The 21,736-nt window shown below is 37.6% G+C and overlaps 1 protein-coding gene across 1 annotated transcript in view; it reads right to left on the reverse strand.

The window, feature by feature from the left end:
* The window catches only part of LOC127657696 (CUB and sushi domain-containing protein 3-like), a 390,710-nt gene that overhangs the window by 47,649 nt on the left and 321,325 nt on the right, over positions 1-21,736 (reverse strand). The window contains 3 exon segments of the mRNA XM_052146537.1: positions 7,341-7,520; positions 11,955-12,131; positions 16,098-16,280. Coding sequence (XP_052002497.1) covers positions 7,341-7,520; positions 11,955-12,131; positions 16,098-16,280 — 540 coding nt within the window.

Raw genomic sequence — 21,736 nt, forward strand, 5'->3', positions numbered from 1 at the left:
TTAACTTGCATCTGTGGATGCAGCAGTGAATGGTGCTGACTAACAAAGGTTTACTAAAGTAATCCCAAGCTCATGTTCATGATAGCTATTACAAATTAATGACGTTTTTTAAGCCAGTGATGTCTGAGGGATCATTCAGAAGTGTTTTTTGTCTTGCCCTTTACACGCTGAGATATGACCAGATTCCTTGAATCTTTTAACTATATTGTGCACTGCAGAGGGTGAAATGCCCAAAATCTTTCCAATTTGTCTTTGGGGAAGATTGTTCTCAAAGTGCAGGATTATTTGCTGAAGCATCTGTTGGCAAATTGACAAGTCTCGAATGATCTTTGCTCTTGAAGGACTAGGCTGTTTTTGGAGGCTCCTTATATACTATTACATGATTGCCTCACATGATTGCATCTCCTGTTTCACATCGCCTTGTTAGTTCAACTCGTCACATTGTTATTAGTCTTAAATTGCCCGTCTCAACTTTTTTGGAGCGTGTTGCAATCATCTGATATTAAATGAAATGTCATGTAAACTAGAACGCTGATTTCCTGAAGCGGTTTAACACACCTAGGTTTCTCTTGCAGAAAGCGACTTAATGTGTCCATGTAAATGCATAAGCGGTGTTCTAATGGGTGTTTGAAGAGTGTGAGTGCGTGGAACAGACCGGATAACAAACGTCACAGGATGGAGCCCAACGACAATCAACACAGTGGAAAGAATTTAACATTTCTTGGAGTCCAGTGGGAAAATCAAATCTACTATAAAAGATACCCATTTATGAACATGAATGTAAAATATCAACTGTCCCTCACATTCACGTATATGCGCTCGTACATTGGGAGAATTTTACGTAAGACTGCCCCACCACTATTGCAGCGCAATTCTATTGCAGGTTGAGATATAAAGTTAAGGAAACAAACACGGCATTAACTCTTGAAGGTCTGGAAATAAAGCAAAGCAATGGAGAATAAAAGAGCAAAGTCTTCCTCGTATCCCATGTTTGCTATTTAAAGAAGTGTCGCGGGAAAATTACGTTGCTGAGAAGAGAGCTGCTTAATGAACGAGCCTATACGGGAGTAAAGTGTACGCCGCTTATACGTTGCATGTACATAGGAATGCCATTTTCTCTCAATAACCTGCTTTCTCAAAAGCCGCTTTCTGGTGTCCATGTGAACGTAATCAGTGAGGCACTTACAATGAAAGTGAATAAAGCCAATCCATAAACAATAAAATACTCACTGTTTCAAGAGTATAGCCACAAAGCATAAACAGTAAACATTTAAACATGATTTTAGTGTAATAAAATCACTTACTAACCTTTTCGATGTAAGGTTATATCCTATTTTACGATGACAACATTACGCCGTGAACCCTACATGGCCGTAAAAACTATTTAAACAACTTAACGGCTTTAATATCCAAGATTAAACAGAAACATTTGTTTGCTGTCCTTTTCTGCATATCATGCCGCCATTTTGTGGTCCGTTCTGCATAATGCGGCGGCTCATTTTAACTTATCGCGGCCCATTCAGCCCCCTCGGTTCTCCCGACGGTCAGTACACCCCTGATCGGCTCCAAAGTGCGTCGGCACACCAGGAAAATGCCCGGTATGCCAGATTACCAGTCCTTGAGTCTTCAGTGGCTCTGATGCCGGGAGAACATGAAGACTCTTATGTTCACTTTTACAGCCAACAACAGAACACTTATGATGCTTACGAAGCTGAGACATTATTCTTCTCACTGTATCTGCTCCAGCGTGGAAACAAATGGCGGAGTGTGTGTAGATCACTCAGGGGAGGATCTATGATAATAGGGTGGAGTCCGTCACCAGTCGTGGGTGAGGCCTGCTCTAACATGACGTCACTATAGAGCAGAAACGAAAACCATTCATTTTGACACACTGTTTTTGATTAATAGAAGGCTAGATATACTCCAAATCAATGTATGTAGATTTGTTTTAATTTCTTACTGTTAAAAGGGTAGTTCACTTAAAAATGCAAATTAAGTGTTCCACAGGAAAAAAGAAAGCAAGTCATATGAGTTTGGAACAACATGAAGGTAAGTAAATGATGACAGAATAATTTTTTGGGGGGAGAATGATCCTTCTAAGAACTATGGCTGTCAACAGAATAAAACAAAAATGATTAATCTATTGATTTCTTTTTCACATTGTTGCTCATTTTCCATTACTTTAGTATTTAAACCACAAGTTTTAAACTTAAGCTGACATTCTATGATGACCTGGATGATTGAGGGCCTTCACATATAGGTTGGAGGATGTATAATGTATAATAGATGTGAGCAGATATTGTTCAAGGTGTGTGGAGACTACTTGAAAGAGCACGTAATGATGAAGACGATATGGTGAAACATCTCATGTGTGTATCTCATAGCTCAAGGTTTGACTGTAATGAGAGATGGAAGTTAAAAATTGAAATCATAAGTGCTTGTATCTCAGAAGGGTGTTGAATGTTTAATCCAGTGCAGGTTCATGTAACCTAATTTAGTTATAAAAGCAGCACATGCAAAAAGTGACAGTGGCGGCAATCTAGTGTGTTGTTTATATATTTACACATAATTCATCCTAAATTGTGGAACTTGTAATAGGTGTGTGTGTGTGATTTTGTTTATGTGCAGCAGGTGTTTGTGTACAGGTGTTTCTATTCTTGTGAGGGCAGAAATGTCCTCATTATTCAAAAATGTCCTCACTAATATAGTGAAACCTGTCGGACACATAAAACCTGTCAGAAAAAAGGCTCAGATGATGTCTCTCTTTAAAAATAGTGATGTGCACAGGTATGTGCATTTTGTGTGTGTGTGTGTTTTGGGTGTGTATGCAGGTCTTTATGTGTGTTTTTGTGTATCTGCTGGTGTTTGTGTATGTATGCAGGTATGCGAGTGTGTTTACGCAGGTGTTTGTGTATACGTGATTGTATGCAGGAGTTTGTGCCTTTGTGTGTGTTTACTAGTTATCGTGTGTTTGAGTGCATGTGCGAGTGCGAGTGTTTATACAGGTTAGGTGTGTGTGTGTGTGTATGCAGATGTGCATGTACAGTTGAAATCAGAAGTTTACATACATTTAGGTTGAAATCATTAAAAACAAATTTTTTAACCACTCCACAGATTTAATATTAGCAAACTATAGTTTTGGCAATTCGTTTAGTGCATCTACTTCGTGTATGACACAAGTTTTGTTTTCTGACAGACTGTTTCACTTTTAATTGACTATATCACAATTTCAGTGGGACAGAAGTGTACATACACCAACTGTGCCTATAATCAGCTTGGAAAATTCCAGAAAATTATGTCAAGCCTTTAGGCAATTAGCTTCTGATAGGCTAATTTGCTAATTTGCTATCTTCAGATAAAGGAACAATGACTTTGAACTCAGAAATTGAAAACATGTTCATCATAGTAGAGGTGTATTCAGGTAATTGTTTTGTGTAAATTGCCTTTTGACTGTATTTTATAGATCTGGGCAAACATTTTGTGTCACGTCATTGGCCTATATGCAGTTTTTTGGTGTTTTTTTTGCAGTTGTTCAGCATGTCTTGCACGTAGAAAAGTCCATCTCTCACAGTGTGTACCATAGGCTGTTCACATCTGAGTGTAGATGACAGCCATATGGCGTCACAGCCCGCTCAATGTGTATGGCTCACCCTGAAGTAAGGTAATAGGAAAGATTCCCTTCAAAACAACACCTTTATCTCCACATCTTTCTTCAACCCAAATCTGTTCACCCAATAAGCCCATAACGCTAATGAAGTTTTGGCTTGGAAAGCTTATCTAACACATCAAGAAATTAAGTACAGGGTTCAAACACCTTTTGACTAGTGAATTTCCATGACGATTCCAGCTGTTCATGACAATGGGGAAAAAGGTATTTTAAAAATAGTTTCATGGCAATTTGTACTCACAAGAGCAACTTTTAGTCAATTAAATATTTCAAAGCTGAGCAAAACAAGAAAAATGTATATTCCCCCATAAAACTTTCCATGACATGTGCATGACTTTTAAAGTGACAGTTCACCCAAAAATGCAGTCATAATTTACACACTCTTGTGTTATTCTCAACTTTATTATTTTTACTGATGTCATCCATTATGTAGGTCTTCATCTACACAATTGTACAGGGTCTTTGTTGCCAAATGTTGTGCTTCATAATGCGCCACACATTCTCAATTGGAGATGTTCATGACTGCAGGCTGGATTTGTAGCACCCACACTCTCTGCTTACACAGCCATGCACTAGAAATCCAGGCAGTATGTGGTTTAAAGTTGTCCTGCTGGAAAATGCAGGGACTTCCCTGGAAAAGACAGTGCTGGATGGCAGTATACGTTGCTCTAAAATTTGTACATATCTGTCTGCATTAATGATTGGACAGTGTTGATTTAGGGCTTCTGTTTTGCATAGTAAAGTCTTAACGTGCATCTGTGGATGCAGCAGCGAATGGTGTTGACGAACAAAGATTTACTAAAGTAATCCCAAGCTCATGTTCATGATATCTATTACAAATGAATGATGATGTTTAAGACAGTGATGTCTGAGGGATCATTCAGAAGTGTTTTTTGTCTTGCCCTTTACACATTGAGATTTGACCAGATTCCTTGAATCTTTTAACTATATTGTGCACTGTAGAGGGTGAAATGCCCAAAATCTTTCCAATTTGTCTCTGGGGAAGATTGATATAGCATAGCTCAAAGAATTTCAAGCAGAAGACTTAAGCAAATGTCTGCTTTGGCTCTGCATTTAATGAAAAATTGAGAACAAACTCATTTGTGTTTTTCCTGTGGGGAGAGTTTCTGGCAGGATTCCCACACCTTTCAACCAATGACTTTTCCATTCCATTTTAAAATTCCCTGATATTTCCAGGTGTGTGAAGGAAAAGCTGCCTTACTGTCTAACAGGTCAGTGGACACAGACAGGCTTCAACTGCGCTGTCTGCGGGTGGTGAAAGGCGAGTAATGAAGGAGAAAGAGAGAGGTAAAGTGAGACAGAGATGAGCCCTCAGGCAGAAGAGCCTCGTGGCAGACTTCACCGCCGACTGCCTGACAGTAAGTGCGCCCGGGGGTCCGTTCCTCTCTTACGGAAATCACAGATCACTCAAGGGCTACAATCCATCTGCCCCGGCACTTCAGAATTGGCTTTCTAATGATTTTACATTAGGGCCTATTAGGATGCCACGTTAATGTTTCTAAGCAAGATTTCACTGACTCATTTTGCTGTTTTGTTTGTTCTTAGAATTTTAATGGGTGCCATCATTATATACGCAATACAGATTTCTTGAGCAAACAAGAGGGTTCTCTGGGGGGCTCCCTTGGACATTTCTGTTCATATCTGTTCTTTGATATCAAATGTTGGAATAAGGATGATTCCAGGCAAAATTCTTTGGAATGCATTTAAAGGAAATGTTCACCTAAAAAGTATGTCATTATTTACTCACCCTTTATCTTGTTACATGGATGGTTTTATTTCTTATACATTTGTGTAGAATCTTTATTTACATTTATGCATTTGACAGATGCGACTTACAGTGCACTTATTACAGGGACAATTCCCCTGGAGCAACCTGGAGTTAAGTGTCTTACTCAAGGACACAATGGTGGTGGCTGTGGGGATCGAACCAGCAACCTTCTGATTAACAGTTTACAAGTTATGTGGTTTAGACCACTACACCACCACCACGTTACGCTGCTCTGTTTTCAGAAAAAAAAAGTGCCTGCTATCAAGCTACAAAAAAGCAACATAAAATCACCACAAAAGTAGTTTATATGACTCAGGTGTAATATTCCAAGTCTTCTGAAGAAAAATGATAGCTTTATTTGTAGAACAAACCAAAATGTAAGCCGCTATTCACTAATAATATTACCTTCTGCTAAAACTCTGAAATCTAATGTCACAAACTAAGCTGAATCATCTACTTTTTATGGTGCTTTTCTGTTGTTGTATGGAAAAAAGCTTCTTTTCTAAAATAAAGATAAAAATTGTCCTTTCATATTCCAAAGTAATGGAATTTTCATTTCGAGTTGAACTATTCCTCTAACTATGGATAAATGTGTTAAACCGAGCTGACAGTACCTCAGTCTTTCTTAATAAACAAACTAAAAAGGGGGTTAGTGAAATGTAGATTTGTGTGGCGCTCCACTTGAATCAACAAAACCTAGCTCCCTACCCTAAACCTAACCGATAGTGTCATAAAAGCAAACGTGTGATGAAAAACACAATTGCTGAAGCAAACACATCATTTTGTGATGCTTGTCTGATGCTTTCGGTTCACTTGTCACATGCTCTTCAGGACTCATACTCCAATCCTTTGCATCACAAGTGCAACGCTCTATCAGTTGACATTTTAAATGTTAAAATGTATCACCTTACAAGCCACTATAGTAAAAGTGTTTAGATGTCAGAAGATAACAATGTGTGAGGAAAAGGGTGAAAAATAAGCATTTATGAACTGATAATCTGCAGTTTTACTCATGATTTGTGAGGAAGTGAATAAAGTAATTGATGTACAGTACATACAGTACAACAAGCCATGTAAAAACCATTTTGCAACAATGTAGCAATAGTAATGTGAATGTTAAACCAGTTTGAATTATGTGAATGTAGTTTATACATTTTGTAGAGTATCTCTGAGTGCGGATTTATGTGTGGCCTTGGTTATCGCCTATTTGGATCTCCACAGTTATCGAAGGATACAGAAGTCATCCACCATTTCTACGAAATGGGGCTCTGAGGAGACTGAGCTGAGATATTTATGAATGTCCTCTCCCTTGGCTCTTTTCTGACATGTGTGGAAAAATATTGAGGTTATCCCTTTTACTTTGATGCCTTTCTTCTTCTTTTTCCCTCCCCTTTTCTCTCCAATTTGGAAAGTTTAATTCCCAATGCGCTCTAAGTCCTCAAGGTGGCGTAGTGCCTCGCCTCAATCCAGGTGGCAGAGGACGAATCTCAGTTGCCTCCACGTCTGAGACCGTCAATCCACCCATTTTATCACTTGGTTTGTTCAGCACCATCCACGTGCCCAACCGAGAGCGAGAACCACATTATAGTGACCACAAGGAGGCTACCCCATGTGACTCTACTCTCCCTAGCAACCGGGTCAATTTGGTTGCTGAGGAGACCTGGCTGGAGTCTGGAGTCACGCCCTGGATTCTAACTCGCGACTCCAGGGGTGGTAGTCAGCGTCTTTACTCGCTGAGCTACCCAGGCCCCCCACTTTCATGCCTTTCTTGAGAAATAACTGCCCATTAACCAACCAATATGTTTTGGAAACTACAGAGCAACATCCAATTGTTTGTTGCCCGGTATCACAATTTTGGGAGACAGAAAGCATTCGACCCTGTACCTTGACAGATTGGTAACACGCCGCTCCAGGTGCTGTTGTGGGTGCAGGTGCGGGTAACAATGCTCCAATTTTCCATCACGTAACCAGGCTGGCAGGAGTACGTCACATTCTGGCCAATGGTAAAACCCTCGCCGAATCTCAGCCCATTGGCAGGTACTCCTGGATCCCCACAGCTAATCACTATTAGAGGAACAGAATTAGAGTTCTTCAAGTAAAACTTATGCATTAAACTACAAGTAATTTTACTGTTCTCAAAGAAAAGACGTAGAAAGAACATATATTTAGCCTATAATTATACAATTATCCAATCAAATAGAGTTTTACTTTACCTTTACTTTTCTTACTTGTTAGCAATTAAATTAAATCATGAACTGTAAAATACATAAATTGGTAACACTTTACAATAAGGTTGTATTCGTTAGCATTAGTAAATGCATTAGGTTTCATTAACTAATGGAAAATTTATTTTTACAGCATTTATTAATCTTTGTTAATTTATGTAAATACAAACATTGTTCTTTATTAAGTCATGTTATTTCATAAATCATTAAATAATATTAACTTTACATTTTAATTTTACAAATGTATTAGTATACAGTATGTTACAAAATGTATATTAACAAGATTAAAAAGTGCAGTCAAATTATTGCTCATTGTTGTCAGTGTTAACAAATGAAGTTAACTAATGCTAACGAATACAACCTTATTGTAAAGTGTTACCCATAAGATTATCCAAAGAAACTGTGGATAAATCCAATTTAAATATAATTACATTATCTAATAGGGGTCTATTTTAAAAAATGATGGCTTATGAATTTTGATTTTCCTTAAAAATAGTAAAGTATACAATTTTGTCAATAACAATGGAGTCTTGTGGGATGTTTTGCTAATCAGCATCCTAACAATAGGTCATTAAGACATTTTACAACCTGCAAGATTGGAAACTATGAATTAAACAAAGTTTATGTGGAACTACTTATTTGGTTCTGTGGTGTGACGCCTCCACATTTATATATAGATTCGTTTAGCATTAATAAGCATAAAATCTCATAAGAGTCATTTGTTCATGAGAAAAGTTCTACATACAGTATTTGTGTGGATTCCATTATATGAGAGTCTAACTGTTGGAAACAATGCTTTTATAACTACGCAATACCTTCATTTGCTATATGGTTTGACAAGCTTATCTAATTTCTAAGTTGTACATACCGTTTTAATTACCATAGATTAATTAAAGACTACATTTACATTTACATTTATGCATTTGGCAGACGCTTTTATCCAAAGCGACTTACAGTGCACTTATTACAGGGACAATCCCCCCGGGGCAACCTGGAGTTAAGTGCCTTGCTCAAGGACACAATGGTGGTGGCTGTGGGGATCGAACCAGCAACCTTCTGATTACCAGTTACATGCTTTAGACCACTACACCACCACCAGACTATATGCAATATGTCTTTAAACAAATTTGTCACACCACAGGACCATTGAAATGAACTAGTGACATTAATAAGTTGATTCAAAGTGGTGAAAAACTTGAAAGAAATTATGACCAGTCACAGTATCTAACATATTTCCCTCATACAAATACTGTATATGAAGTTTTACCTGAAGTTAATGTCCATGTTCGTTTGCTAACTACTCATTGTGGGAAATTATGTCTTGAAATCATGAAAAAGAGATGTCATTATCTAAGAGACTGTCTGTGGGTGTGCATAAATATTCTAAACCATGTAGCCTACATAATTAAAATGTCTAAGGGAACTATAATTAAAACAACATTTATTTAGTACGCTTCTATTAAAATGATATCTGTTGCATTCGAATTTGTAATGGTCAAGCCTCAGCGTTAAACGTCAAAGTCGGAAAACCTATGCAAACATTTAGATTCCAAAACTTAATGAAATGCCTGCATAGGCTGTATTTCGAGGCATCCAGTATACAGGTATACCTTTTTTGATCAAATTTCACACGTATCCTTTATGAGAATGACAAAGCGAGAGAAATGTGGATTGAAAATGTATTTCATTCAATACCAAAAAAGTATCAATAAAAATAATTTAATTTAAAAGAAAAATCGAATAATTTACCTAATATTTGTGTGCTTCTTTGTGTATAATATGATTAGCTTAGCTTCAAATCAAATCACTTACAAGTGTTTCAAATCAATCACTTACAAGATTCAATTTCAGTTAGGATACTACACAAGACAGCTGACAATGTGGGCAGCAGATAAAAAGACATCTCACTGTTTTGCAACCTTTGTTGAAAAATAGCCAAAAAATCCCAATGACTTTCACTGAAGGAGGGACCAGATTATCCTTGAGCCTTCAGAGTGAACTCTTTTGTCTTGGATAAGTGAAAAAACTATTAGCAACCATCCAGAACACCTTAGCAACTGCACAACAATTCCCTGGCAATGACCAGTAACACCTGAGCACTGTGGCAATGAGTTTAGCACTTTTTATCTGCAGATAATGCTAAAATCTAGTTCTGGATGTAAATGTCCAAACATGCTAATGCTAATGTCCTCGGGGTTTTACAAAGTCTGGAAAGTAAAAATAAAATTGTACTAGCCAATGGCGCTACTTTCTGCAACGTGTCCGTAGATGGTTGACATGCACGAATTTGCCTCCTTGGCCTTAGAAACATGGAACATGATTAGCTGTAATGTTTATATACACTGGCAGCCAAAAGTTTTAAATAATGTACAGATTTTGCTTTTATGGAAAGAAATTGGTCCTTTTATTCACCAAAGTGGCATTCAACTGATCACAATGTATAGTCAGGACATTGATAATGTGAAAAATTTCTATTACAATTTGAAAAAAGTTCAGAACTTCTTAAACTACTCCAAAGTGTTCTCATCAAAAAATCCTCCACGTGCAGCAATGACAGCTTTGCAGATTCTTGACATTCTAGCTGTCAGTTTGTCCAGATACTCAGGTGACATTTCACCCCACACTTCCTCCAGCACTTGCCATAGATGTGACTGTCTTGTCGAGCACTTCTCACACACCTTACAGTCTAGCTGATCCCACAAAACCTCAATGGGTTAAGATCCATAACACTCTTTTCCAGTTATCTGTTGTCCAATGTCTGTGTGTCTTTGTTCACTCTAACCTTTTCTTTTACTGTTTCAAAAGTGGCTTTTTCTTTGCAGTTCTTCCCATAAGTCCTGCACCACTGAGTCTTCTCTTTACTGTTGTACATGAAACTGGTGTTGAGCGGGTAGAATTCAATGAAGCTGTCAGCGGAGGACATGTGAGGTGTCTATTTCTCAAACTAGAGACCCTGATGTACTTCTCCTCTTGTTTAGTTGTACATCTGGCCTTCCACATCTCTTTTTGTCCTTGTTAGAGCCAGTTGTCCTTTGCTTTTGAAGACTGTAGTGTAAACCATTGTATTAAATCTTCAGTTTTTTGGCAATTTCAAGCATTGTATAGCCTGAAGACATGCCAGTTTGTTACATACTGTGGCATCGTATAAACAAAGTCAATGTTAAGCTTCATTTCACGAACCAAATAGCTTTCAACTGTGTTTGATATAATGGCAAGCGATTTTCTAGTACCAAATTATCAATTTAGCATGATTACTCAAGGATAAGGTGTTGGAGTGATGGCTGCTGGAAATGGGGCCTGTCTTGATTTGATCAAAAATGACTTTTTTTTCCAAATAGTGATGGTGCTGTTTTTTTACATCAGTAATGTCCTGACTATACTTTGTGATCATTTGAATGCCACTTTGGTGAATTAAAGTATTAAAGTAATGTCAGCTGTTAAGGAATGCTTTTTCAGGAGTGGAGCAAACATTATTTGCAAAAGGAGCCCTTGAGTGTCAGCATCCATGAACGATCCTGCCCTGTAAATGTATTATACATCTCTTATTCCACAAGCGGCACCAAAGAGAATTGCAATTTGTTTGTTTAAGTGGCCTGAATGAGCCAAACAAAACAACACTGATTCGACCATTGACATACATTTAGGGCTGGACTACCTGTTAGCAAGAACATTTGAGATGAATTGCTTGAATCTTATTTAAAAAAAACAGTAATTATTTTAGCTAATCTGTTTGGCACCAAAAGAGGCAAAGATGCTTGTTTCACTTTTGACATCCCCAATTTATCTCCGAATTCCATCAACAACGAGCATTGCATCATAGCATTGAATAATGCCATTGGAGTGGCCCATGGAAATTCACTGTATTCCTGCTGCACTCCCCCGCTCATTATTTGCAGACTATGCCAATATCAATCTTGGATTTTATGTCAGTCTGAGATTGATACTTCTTGTCATTTCATCCTCCTATAACTTAGACAGCGGCAGTAATAAATCTCTTTATATTAATGAGAAAACACATGACATGAGCAGGGTTCACATCTGAGTAACAACAACACCGTTATGTGATGGTTTGGCTAATTTAAAAATAGTTTTGTTATTGCGGAAAGTCGTGCCTGTTTAATTGACAACATTTAGTGTAGCAGAAAGAAATAAAAAAATATATATATAAAAAATGATTGAACGCTTACTTTTTTCCAGATTGTCGCACTGGTTTGTTTAAATTTTTCCAGGATGTAAAACAACAGCTTGAAGAATTCAGGATCTGAATACGTACGGGTGCAGTTGGGCTCGGCGCCAGACCAGGTGCCGTTTGCCAGGCAGTGACGGGAAGGAGAACCAGAGAGGTGATATCCATCTACGCACGAGTAGATGATTGAATGAGAGAAGGTGGTGTCATCCACTCGTAAAATTCGTCCATTAGCTGGAGTCCCTGGATTCCCGCATTGAACAGCTTTTGGATGAAAGAGAATAAGGGTCGCATTAGTCACTTGCCAATAGAAATGCACATACAGCAGAGATGCAGCTACTCTATATTGATTCAAATAGTTTCTGAATAGCTCATGAAGCTGCACCTTTTGAATAGAAGGAGTTCAAGCACTGCTAAAATCACTTTCAGTATTTTCTGTATTTTTTATGTAGTTTTTAATAAAAATATCTAAACATCATTAAACAAGATAGTTATTAAGACTTCTTTTCAGAGAAATATACCTATTGGCTTTTTTCTTGTTTTAACCATAAACCACACTAAATAATGTTAGATTTATGCTTAAAAAGGGGTAAGAAAAACTAAAGACGTAAAAAACTTTAAAAAAAAACTTAATTGAAGATCTGTTCTCAGAAAACAAATCTCATTCTCTGATATAGTTTTGCTTCTTTGGTAAATGTATCTTGTTTTAGGTATGCTTAGATATTTTAACCGGAAAACAAAATACAGATAAAAACATTATTTTCAGTAAAGAAAGCTTGCACATCCAACACATTGCATCTGAATATATTACACTGTTCATCTCAATCACAACTGTAAACACTCGCATCAAAAGCAATAGAACCCATTATAATCAATGATGCTGTATACCATGGAAGCGTCAGTTGCAGCGTGTCACGCCAACAGTAAACAGGTGTCCTGTTCCATTTTGCGTTGGTGCTACTACTGCCAACAACAGAAATAAATGGTTTAGAAAGTTTGTGTCGATGCGTCCGGTGTAAACAGCCTCAAGCCATTGCGTCGGGTCATGTCAGTGAACACGTCTGCCGTAGACAAGGTGTCAGCACCATAAACTATCAAAAAATCATGACATATATTAATGAATGGTACTGTTAACTTCCATTTTTGATCGGCTCCAAGTGTTTTTAACTGTCCTAGATCCTTCAATGACAATTCCTTGGTAAAGCGTGAATCATTTTATGACTGGTTCACATGCAGTCCATGCTGATATCAGTCAACAAAACATGCAATCCACGCTGAAATACACTGAAGACACATTATGCACATACATAGTCCAAAGAACTCTGAAGACACACTCATCTAGTTTCCAGTATCATCATATACTGAGGTGCATATTGCCAGAAATGCATCAAAACGATCAAAGATGTCCATCTAATGCGTCTTTACATACACCAACAATTAAAAATAGCTCAGAATGATGAAATAACAGTTTGTTGAGCAGTTTATGCACAAAACAGAGGCAAAGCAGTAGGCCTATATCCTGCTCTCTCACTCTCTCTTAATGGGCGGGGCCAAGGGATGATGTCAAGTAGGCGTGAGTACCCTTTGTGACATCACTAATATACGGATGTAGGTGCGGCGGTGTTTTGGCAGCTTGGATTCAATAAATGCTTTCATTGCATTGGGGATAAAGTTTTTAAATGTACATTATGTTTTTATAATACAAAGACCTCTTATATATTTCATTTTTGCAGTGAGGTAAGCTTGCTGCATGTTTACTACAGAGGTTTTCAACTGGTTTTGCTTAAGGACCCATATTTTACACTAGAAATCAATGTAATATATGTTATATTGGATTATGTTAGTCCTATGGTATTTTGGATATTTGGCAATCTAACACATTCCTAAAATCGCTTATTGTACAAATGTAAACAAAAATGTCCTTAGCATTAAACTTTGAAATGTATTAACAATACCCTGAACTTCATAGGCTCAATAATGTGCAAGATTATTGACATGAACGTTGTAGAAGCTGGTTTCAATTTTTAATGGTTTCATGTTCTCAATAGCAAAATAATTTACTGTACACTCAAACCATGTTCAAGTAGTTTGGGTTGTATTTATACTGCATATATGTTGCATTGTTTTGTTCATGGTTTTTCAAAGAATAAGTGCATGTCACACAACCTATCCATGTTGACATCTGCCTAATTCAGCTAGCTTCTACCAAATGACAGATTCATTTGTGGCAAAATGTCATACGTGTGGTCTTTGGTGTTAAAAATAATTGATATGGCAAGCCTATGAGTTGACTAGCCTATTTATTGTGCTGTTGGCATCAGGTTAGTTGCATTTAGTTTGTTCCCTAATGAGAACCACTGGTCTAGACTAATGCAACGTGTGATGTTTTATACCTCTAAACCAATGAAAACAGCACATGCACAGGTCGAGCGGGGTTAAATTGTGGGGGGAATGTTGGTGTTTGTACAGGCTGGGGGAAATCACAGAGGGCATGCTGGGATTTAATGCAAGACAAGCTGTTAGAGCAGAGCAGCGTAGCAAAAAACATTCAAGCTAGAGAAATTTCGCCTCCTGGGACCTGCTTGCTAACAATCTGTAAATCTGTTTTATAGCCAAGCCCCGGCGCTGGACTGCAATAACCTGCCACCCTTGAGATGGCACGGACAATGTGTCAGGGTAAAAGAGCTGCAAAAACATTAGTGCCATTTCCTCAAAAACACCCAGGCCTGACAGTGCAAAGTCAACATCCATGAGAATTAAAGATAGAAATGTATAATACTACATATTTTTAAAGCGACTAGCAGGTGGGTTGCATAATTAGGCTGGTTCGGGTTCACCTGACCCTGATCGGAAGAGTTTTGTAAAGGTTGCTTACATTAGACTTATATTGGTTCCTGCGTAAAAAATAAATAAACCCAGATAGATGGAGCGCAACAGATGCTCGCAGAATGCTTGGGAATTCTAGATGTGTTTGATAAAAGTTATCACACAGTTTCACTTTTGACACTGGTGCAGATGACAGTACTTGCGCATTTACAGGTGATGCGAAGAGATACAGCAGCTTGTACATATCTCTCACATGCCTGGTTCACTGCTTGAGGGTAAAGTCTCCATTCTCCATACATTAAATCCGCTTCCTTTTTTATTATGCTCAGGACATGCATAGCACGTAAAGAATAAGTGTGTGCTGCTCCACACAATCAGATTCTGTGCTAGGATGTGCAGTTGAGTCAAGTGCATACTTCCTGAAAATGTATACAGTATATGCTCATTTTAGGCACAGAAAGTGGGGAAAAAAATTAGTGAAGTTTGTGCATTGCACAAAGGTGCCTGGAATTGTTCCTGACAGGTAGCAGATGCCCCAATACCGGACCCACCCTAATCGGAGCCTGTAAGGCAGAGTAGCCTGCCAGAAACAACTCCAGACACTGTTCTTCTAGTAAAAAAAAAAATGGATAGTGCATAAATTGTTTTTTTTTTATATATGTTTAAATATATTAATTGCTGATATTAACACATAACATTTTCCAAGGCCTAGATAAAAGACTAATTTAAATTTGACACACCGTCTTACAAACGCAACTCTCATGGTGGAACTTTCCAAAAATGGCGCAAAATATGATGCAGTGGCGAAACACGTACATCTCAATGTGTACTGCCCTATATGCAAAGTGTTCTCTAAATTCGTAAGAGCGATAATTCTAGGCGGAATTTTTTTTGCCAGCGCAAAGCGCAAGTGGGTACGGGTGGGAGTGTTTTTGCTATCTGTGGGTGTATATGTGCAAATTTGCTATTTTCCTGAGAATTAGGTTATAGCACTGTCGTTTCAGAACTACTTTTGTTTTCAGCGCAAAGTCTAAATTCAGTTCCCTACATTTGCAGTCTGGAGATTCCACCAGCATGTAGTAATAAAGTACATTTCCAATTTTTTTTCGAAAATTCGTTGGAACATAGAATTATGTCCCTGACAATCACTGTTGTAGCCGTTTCATGAAACAAAACTTTATGAGATTTGTGTAAAACCTTCTAGAGGTCATGGTTTATTTTTAAAATTTAATTAATACTCTAATTTGTATTAATATTTAGTTTTTCACATTTCACACAAATATTTGACGAGAGAAAAGATTGATCCCCACGTCCTCCATCAGATGCATATCTGTGTCTTTGTATGCTTACACTACACGTATCTGTGCACATACATTATTCATGCTGTCTAATGGAGTCTCTTACGTTTGCAGGTGGGCTGACGGCCTGACCACGTGCCGTTGGGGAAGCAAATCCTCTCTGCGGAGCCATAGAGCATGTGACCTGTGGAGCAAGTGAACCGAACTTTGGCGTGCTGCTGAAAGCTGCCCTCCTCTCTGGTGGCGTGAGCCGGAGTGCCTGGATCCCCGCAAGCACCCCTTTTATCACCTATGGAAACAGTGCACATATCTTAATGACAACAGTTGGAATCATTTTACTGCTCGACAGCAATAAAGAGCTCCTCTGTGATCTATTAAATATATAATAAATCTGAATACAACTTTTCTTCTACAAGGGCTGCCCTCAGAGCAGTGCTGCAGCTTTGTTTGGTCACAAATTACTTTTTCACAGCACAGAACTGCCACTTCTTGGATAAAGAGCAGTTAGAGATCTCAGAGGAGCTCATCCCCTGTTCTCAGAGCTGTCAGTCATTATGGTGCTTCAGAAGATTTGAGGAGAGGAACTTTTCACAAAATTTTTGTGCGTGAAACTACTATTTGATTGAGCTTCAAGGTTTTAGCTTGAAAAATATAATGGTTCCTGCCAAAAATGAAAATTCAGTTTCATTTAGTTTCAAACCGCCATGACTTCTATTTTTTTCTATCGGGAAGACACGCAGGCTTGAGTGAAGTTTAAGATGCCATTTATTTGATAAATGTAAAACAGAAAGTAATGTCTCTCTCTTTGGTGTAGGCCCTGTCCGGCTGTCCGAGGGAGTTGTACCTGGAACGTCATGTCCTGCCGGAGATAGGAGGCAGGGGCGAGGAGCCTACCCCCATGCGGGACAGGGCTCAACTGGTGGTTGTGGGGTGGTGGAGGTTGCCATGTTAGCACACTGAATCAGCAATGTGATAGATTGTGAGCAGACTTATAAAGCAATGGCTTACATGCGATTGGCTAGGAATTACCCAGCTAATGATGTGATGATGTACAGCTGCTAGTCTTCCCGCTAGAACTACGCTGCGCTTCCATATTTTTGTGGGGAATGGTTATAGGGATCGTTGAACTCCAAAAAGGACAAAAAGCATAACAGTAGTCAATAAGAATCATTTGATATATTCCAAGTCTTCTGAAGTCAAACGATAGCTTTCTTCTACAGAAAATCATGCCTTCTCTAGAACCTTTCACGTACATTCAAATAAGGAGCGTCAAAACACATTTCACCAGGTTTAACTTCATTTATGCCATTGGTTCTCACATATGTGCGGAGCACCTTTGAAGACAGGAAGGGAATTTATTTTCTGAAACAGTTTTGTGTTCCCTCGCAATAGGTATGTGTTCAAATTTGAATTTAAATCTCATTCTGTTTTTAAACAAAGCTATAGTATACCTTCAGATGACTTGACATATAGCTCACAAGTCATATGGACTACTTTTATGATGTTTTTTGTCCTTTTTGGATCCACTTGTCCCTATATGCCATCAGCTAGTTTTGTGTTCCTTTTTGAGTAAATAATAACAGTATTTTCTGAGAAATAACCCTCTAAAATACATATGCTAGCTAGGGTAATGCTACAGAAATATTAACAGATCACATTCTAAAGTACTAAATATCAGATTTTAGCCAAATTCTCAGTAGAAACAATTAAGGACTAAATTATATCTGCTATTACTGGCATGAAGATGCTTTGCGGGGGTGTGAGAAATGCAACACTTTTCCAAATGACAGTGTGATAACTAACAGACTATCAATTATCATCTAACGGTCGCCAGCATAAACGATTACCATAAATGATTATGGTAAAATATTCATTGTACAGAGCTGGATGGAACAAGCCTTGAGTGGTGTTACAGTCAGCTGATGACCCAAAAATCAAAGCGTTATAATTACATGTACGAGCAACCTGAGGCCAATCAGAAAGCCCAGACTCAGCAAACACTGGCAAACCCACGAGATGACTAATCTAAATTTTAGTAGATGAATATAACATTTCGGCTGACAATGTCAGACTGTACCAAATGTTTATAAAATATTTACCCATTACAAAACAAAATGTGTCCAATCAAAAGTTCTCAAGATGTCACATCCCTTGCAATGGACAAGAAAAAAGCAAATCATGATTAATGGCTGTGACAAAACTAAAGCATATTGGCTATCCCTAAAAAAGGGGCGAGCCGTTTGTTATGTCCCATTCAGACTGTTTCAATGGAGCACAACAGTGCCCGTCCATTTCTTTCAGTCACTTGGTTCCAGGAGTATTTTCCCCACTCATTTCCCCAGCTCCAAAGCGAGCCACTCAAAACATTACAAATTTTGATTTGAGGCAAAGCATTTGAAAATAAGACCAAAAGACACAAGACTGTGCCCTTAAAGGAATAGTTCACCCAAAAATGAAAATTCTCTTATTGTTTACTCATCCTCAATCCATCCCAGATTTGTATGACTTTCTTGCTTCTGCTGAACACAAATTAAGATTTTTAGAAGTTTATCTGGGCTCTGTAGGTTCTCACAATGCAAGAAAATGGTTACCAAAATTTGGAAGCTACAAAACCACATTAAAGCAGCATAAAAGTAATCCATGAGGCTCCAGTGTTTGAATCTATGTCTTCAGAAGTGATATGATAGGTGTGGGTGAGAACCTTTTTTTATTTATTTTTTATTACAATAAATCTCCACTTTCACTTTCACATTATTTTTGCTTTTGCTTTTGACGATTCACATTCTTCATGCATATCGTCACATACTGGGCAGGGAGGCAAACTTAATTATTAATTTGTTTCTCACTCACACCTATCATATCTCTTCCGAAGACATGGATTTAACCACTGGAGTCTTATTGATTACTTTTATGCTGCCTTTATGTGATTTTTGACACCCATTCACTTGTATTGTATGGACCTACAGAGCTGAGATATTCTTCTTAAAATCTTTGTTTGTGTTCAGCAGAAGAAAGTAAGTCATACACATCTGGGATGGCATGTAAATGATTTTGGGGTGAACTATTCCTTTAAATGAAAATCATCTTATTATTTACTCACCCTCATGATATGTCAGTTGTGTATGACTTTCTTTCTTCAGCAGTAAACTTTTGAAGAAAAATATACAAAAAATCTCAGCAGCTCCTTGAAATGCAAGTGGTTGAAGATTTGGATATTGTAGCTCCAGGAAGAACAGATATTCAGCATAAACGTCATCCATATGACTCCAGCGGTTACATGAATGTCTTCTAAAGCGATACAATCACTTTGGGTGTGAAAAAGATCAATATTTAAGTACTTTTTAACTATACTTTCACCATCCACTTGAATTTTAAGGACCTACAAGATATCTTTCTATTTTTATTCAAATGTAAACACACCTGGGATATCATGAGGGTGGGTAAATAATTAGATAATTTTCATTTCGGGGTAAACTATCCCTTTAAATGGTAAATGGTCTGCACTTATATAGCGCCTTTTTAACCTTGACGGTATTCAAAGCGCTTTACACTGTGACTCATTCACCCATTCACACACACACATTCATACACCAGCTGCCATGCAAGGTGCTAGCCTGCCATTGGGAGCAACTTGGGGTTTAATGTCTTGCCCAAGGACACTTCGGCATGTGGAGTCGTGTGGGCCAGGATTTGAACCACCAACCCTACGATTAGTGGCCGACCCGCTCTACCAACTCTACTGCAATTGATTTAAAAACTATGGAAAAATATAAAACTATTGATTTAAAGTTGTTGCTTATAAGTAAAGAAATATAATTTAAGTTTATTGCAAAATATTTAGAGATATACAAACATATAAGTAATTTAAGTATTTGTAGAGAGACAGACTCAATTGCGGCATGGAAGTGGGCAATCACTGCAGAGCTCATTTGGCGCACATTGTTGGCCACGATTTTCTGATTGGTGGATGGTTTCCCTTCAGGAGTGTATTATAGTTCTTCACCAAGAATTCTGCTATTACATGTAATTCAAAAGAATAATCATTTAAAAATAACACAGATGCAGCCAGTGTCTCCAATGCTGCTTATCCTGGGTTTGTTCAGAAATAAACAAAACACCAGCACTCCATGATAGCACTGACATTTTTTTCCCAGTCAAAGACTTTGGGTTTAGTTCAATAGAAATCTGGGACATTCCCTTTTCTACTCTGTGGCACAGAAAGTGAGGGGCAGATTGTAGGCCTACTCCTCTGACATCATTCCAGGCATGCTGATGCGGAGCAGAGAGAGACATGCATACAGAGAGAGAGAGAGAGAGACATGTATACACAGAGAGAGAGAGAGAGAGAGAGAGAGAGAGAGAGAGAGAGAGAGAGAGAGAGAGAGAGCGCCCTATTCACAGGAGACCCTGTCTGTTCAAAAGGCTATCCCAAAGAATCTCTGACAAAAAAGAAATGCTCATTAACCTTCTTCACTTCGACGTCCTACCTTTGTTTGCTGTTGTACAAACAGACAAACCTCGGAAAAGATCTGCCCCACTTCAAGTGGCTATAAAGACAGCACCGTTTCCATTTAACTAATACTGAATGTTATTTTCTCTGCATGCACTGCAAAAATCATTTTCTTTATCAGTATTTTTGTCTTGTTTTCCATAAAAAATGGAACATGTCTTTAAGATGTAATAAACTACCTTAAAAAGCAAGTTGCATTAGTTATTTCACATAAGAGAAAACAGTGTCACATATTTTTCTTTTCTTTTTTTCCCCCAGTGAATATTTCTCAAAAATACACACAATTAAATAATATTTCCACACTTTTTTTTTTTTTTTTGGCATAATTTGGCAAAATTACATATTGATTGGAAATAAAGCCCAATAAAAATGTTCTGCTCACAAGTAATTTTCACCTTGAATTTTATTTGTTTTATTTAAATATCACTTGGATATTTAGGAAAGGACAAATGACAACTGAGGGATGGTCGCAATAAAAAAAAAAAAAAAAAAAGATTATTTTACCACAATAAATATTGAAATGTTTCATGTTTATTTCACTCTTTGTTCAGATTATCAAAGTTTTATGCATGCAATAATTTGTATATTTAGAATGAATTTTCTTAGATTAATATTGAAAGTCTGGGTCTAGGACTAGCCGGAGACAATAAAATATATACATAAAAGGCATTTGACAAATAGCAAAAAATAGGTTATGAAGGCCTACTGTTTAAAAGTTTCCAAGTCAGTTTACTGTGACTTCCATATAACAAAAAAAAAAGTTTAAATTATACAAAATAATAATGAATGTGCCCGAAATTTAGGAATCAACTATGTGTTCTTTAAAGTCTTTGCTTCATAAAACTATTGCACATTTGCACCATTATTGCGCAGGAAAAAAGAAACACTGAACATAAGTTTAAATTTTGGGAACCTGCCACTAAACAGCTTATCATATGGTCTTTAGCTAAATATTAATGGTAAAAAAACAGAAGCAAAACAATTCATGAAACAGCAAAACTGGAAAAGGTAACCTACAAAATGTAAAACCATTGCTTTGGCCAACAAATATTTTTAAATAATAATAATAATAATAAAAAAATGCCACTTATCCCAGTGTGGTTTTACTGTGTCTACTTCTTTACTCTACAGCTATAGCAAAAATATGCTGCTATTACAATTTCAGTTTCAAGCTTAGAATTGACAAAAATGATTCTTATTTCAGAGAGCTTTTAACTGGGTGTTTGAAGCCAACA

The sequence above is a fragment of the Xyrauchen texanus genome, chromosome 17, assembly GCF_025860055.1.
Source record: "Xyrauchen texanus isolate HMW12.3.18 chromosome 17, RBS_HiC_50CHRs, whole genome shotgun sequence".
NCBI lineage: Eukaryota > Metazoa > Chordata > Actinopteri > Cypriniformes > Catostomidae > Xyrauchen > Xyrauchen texanus.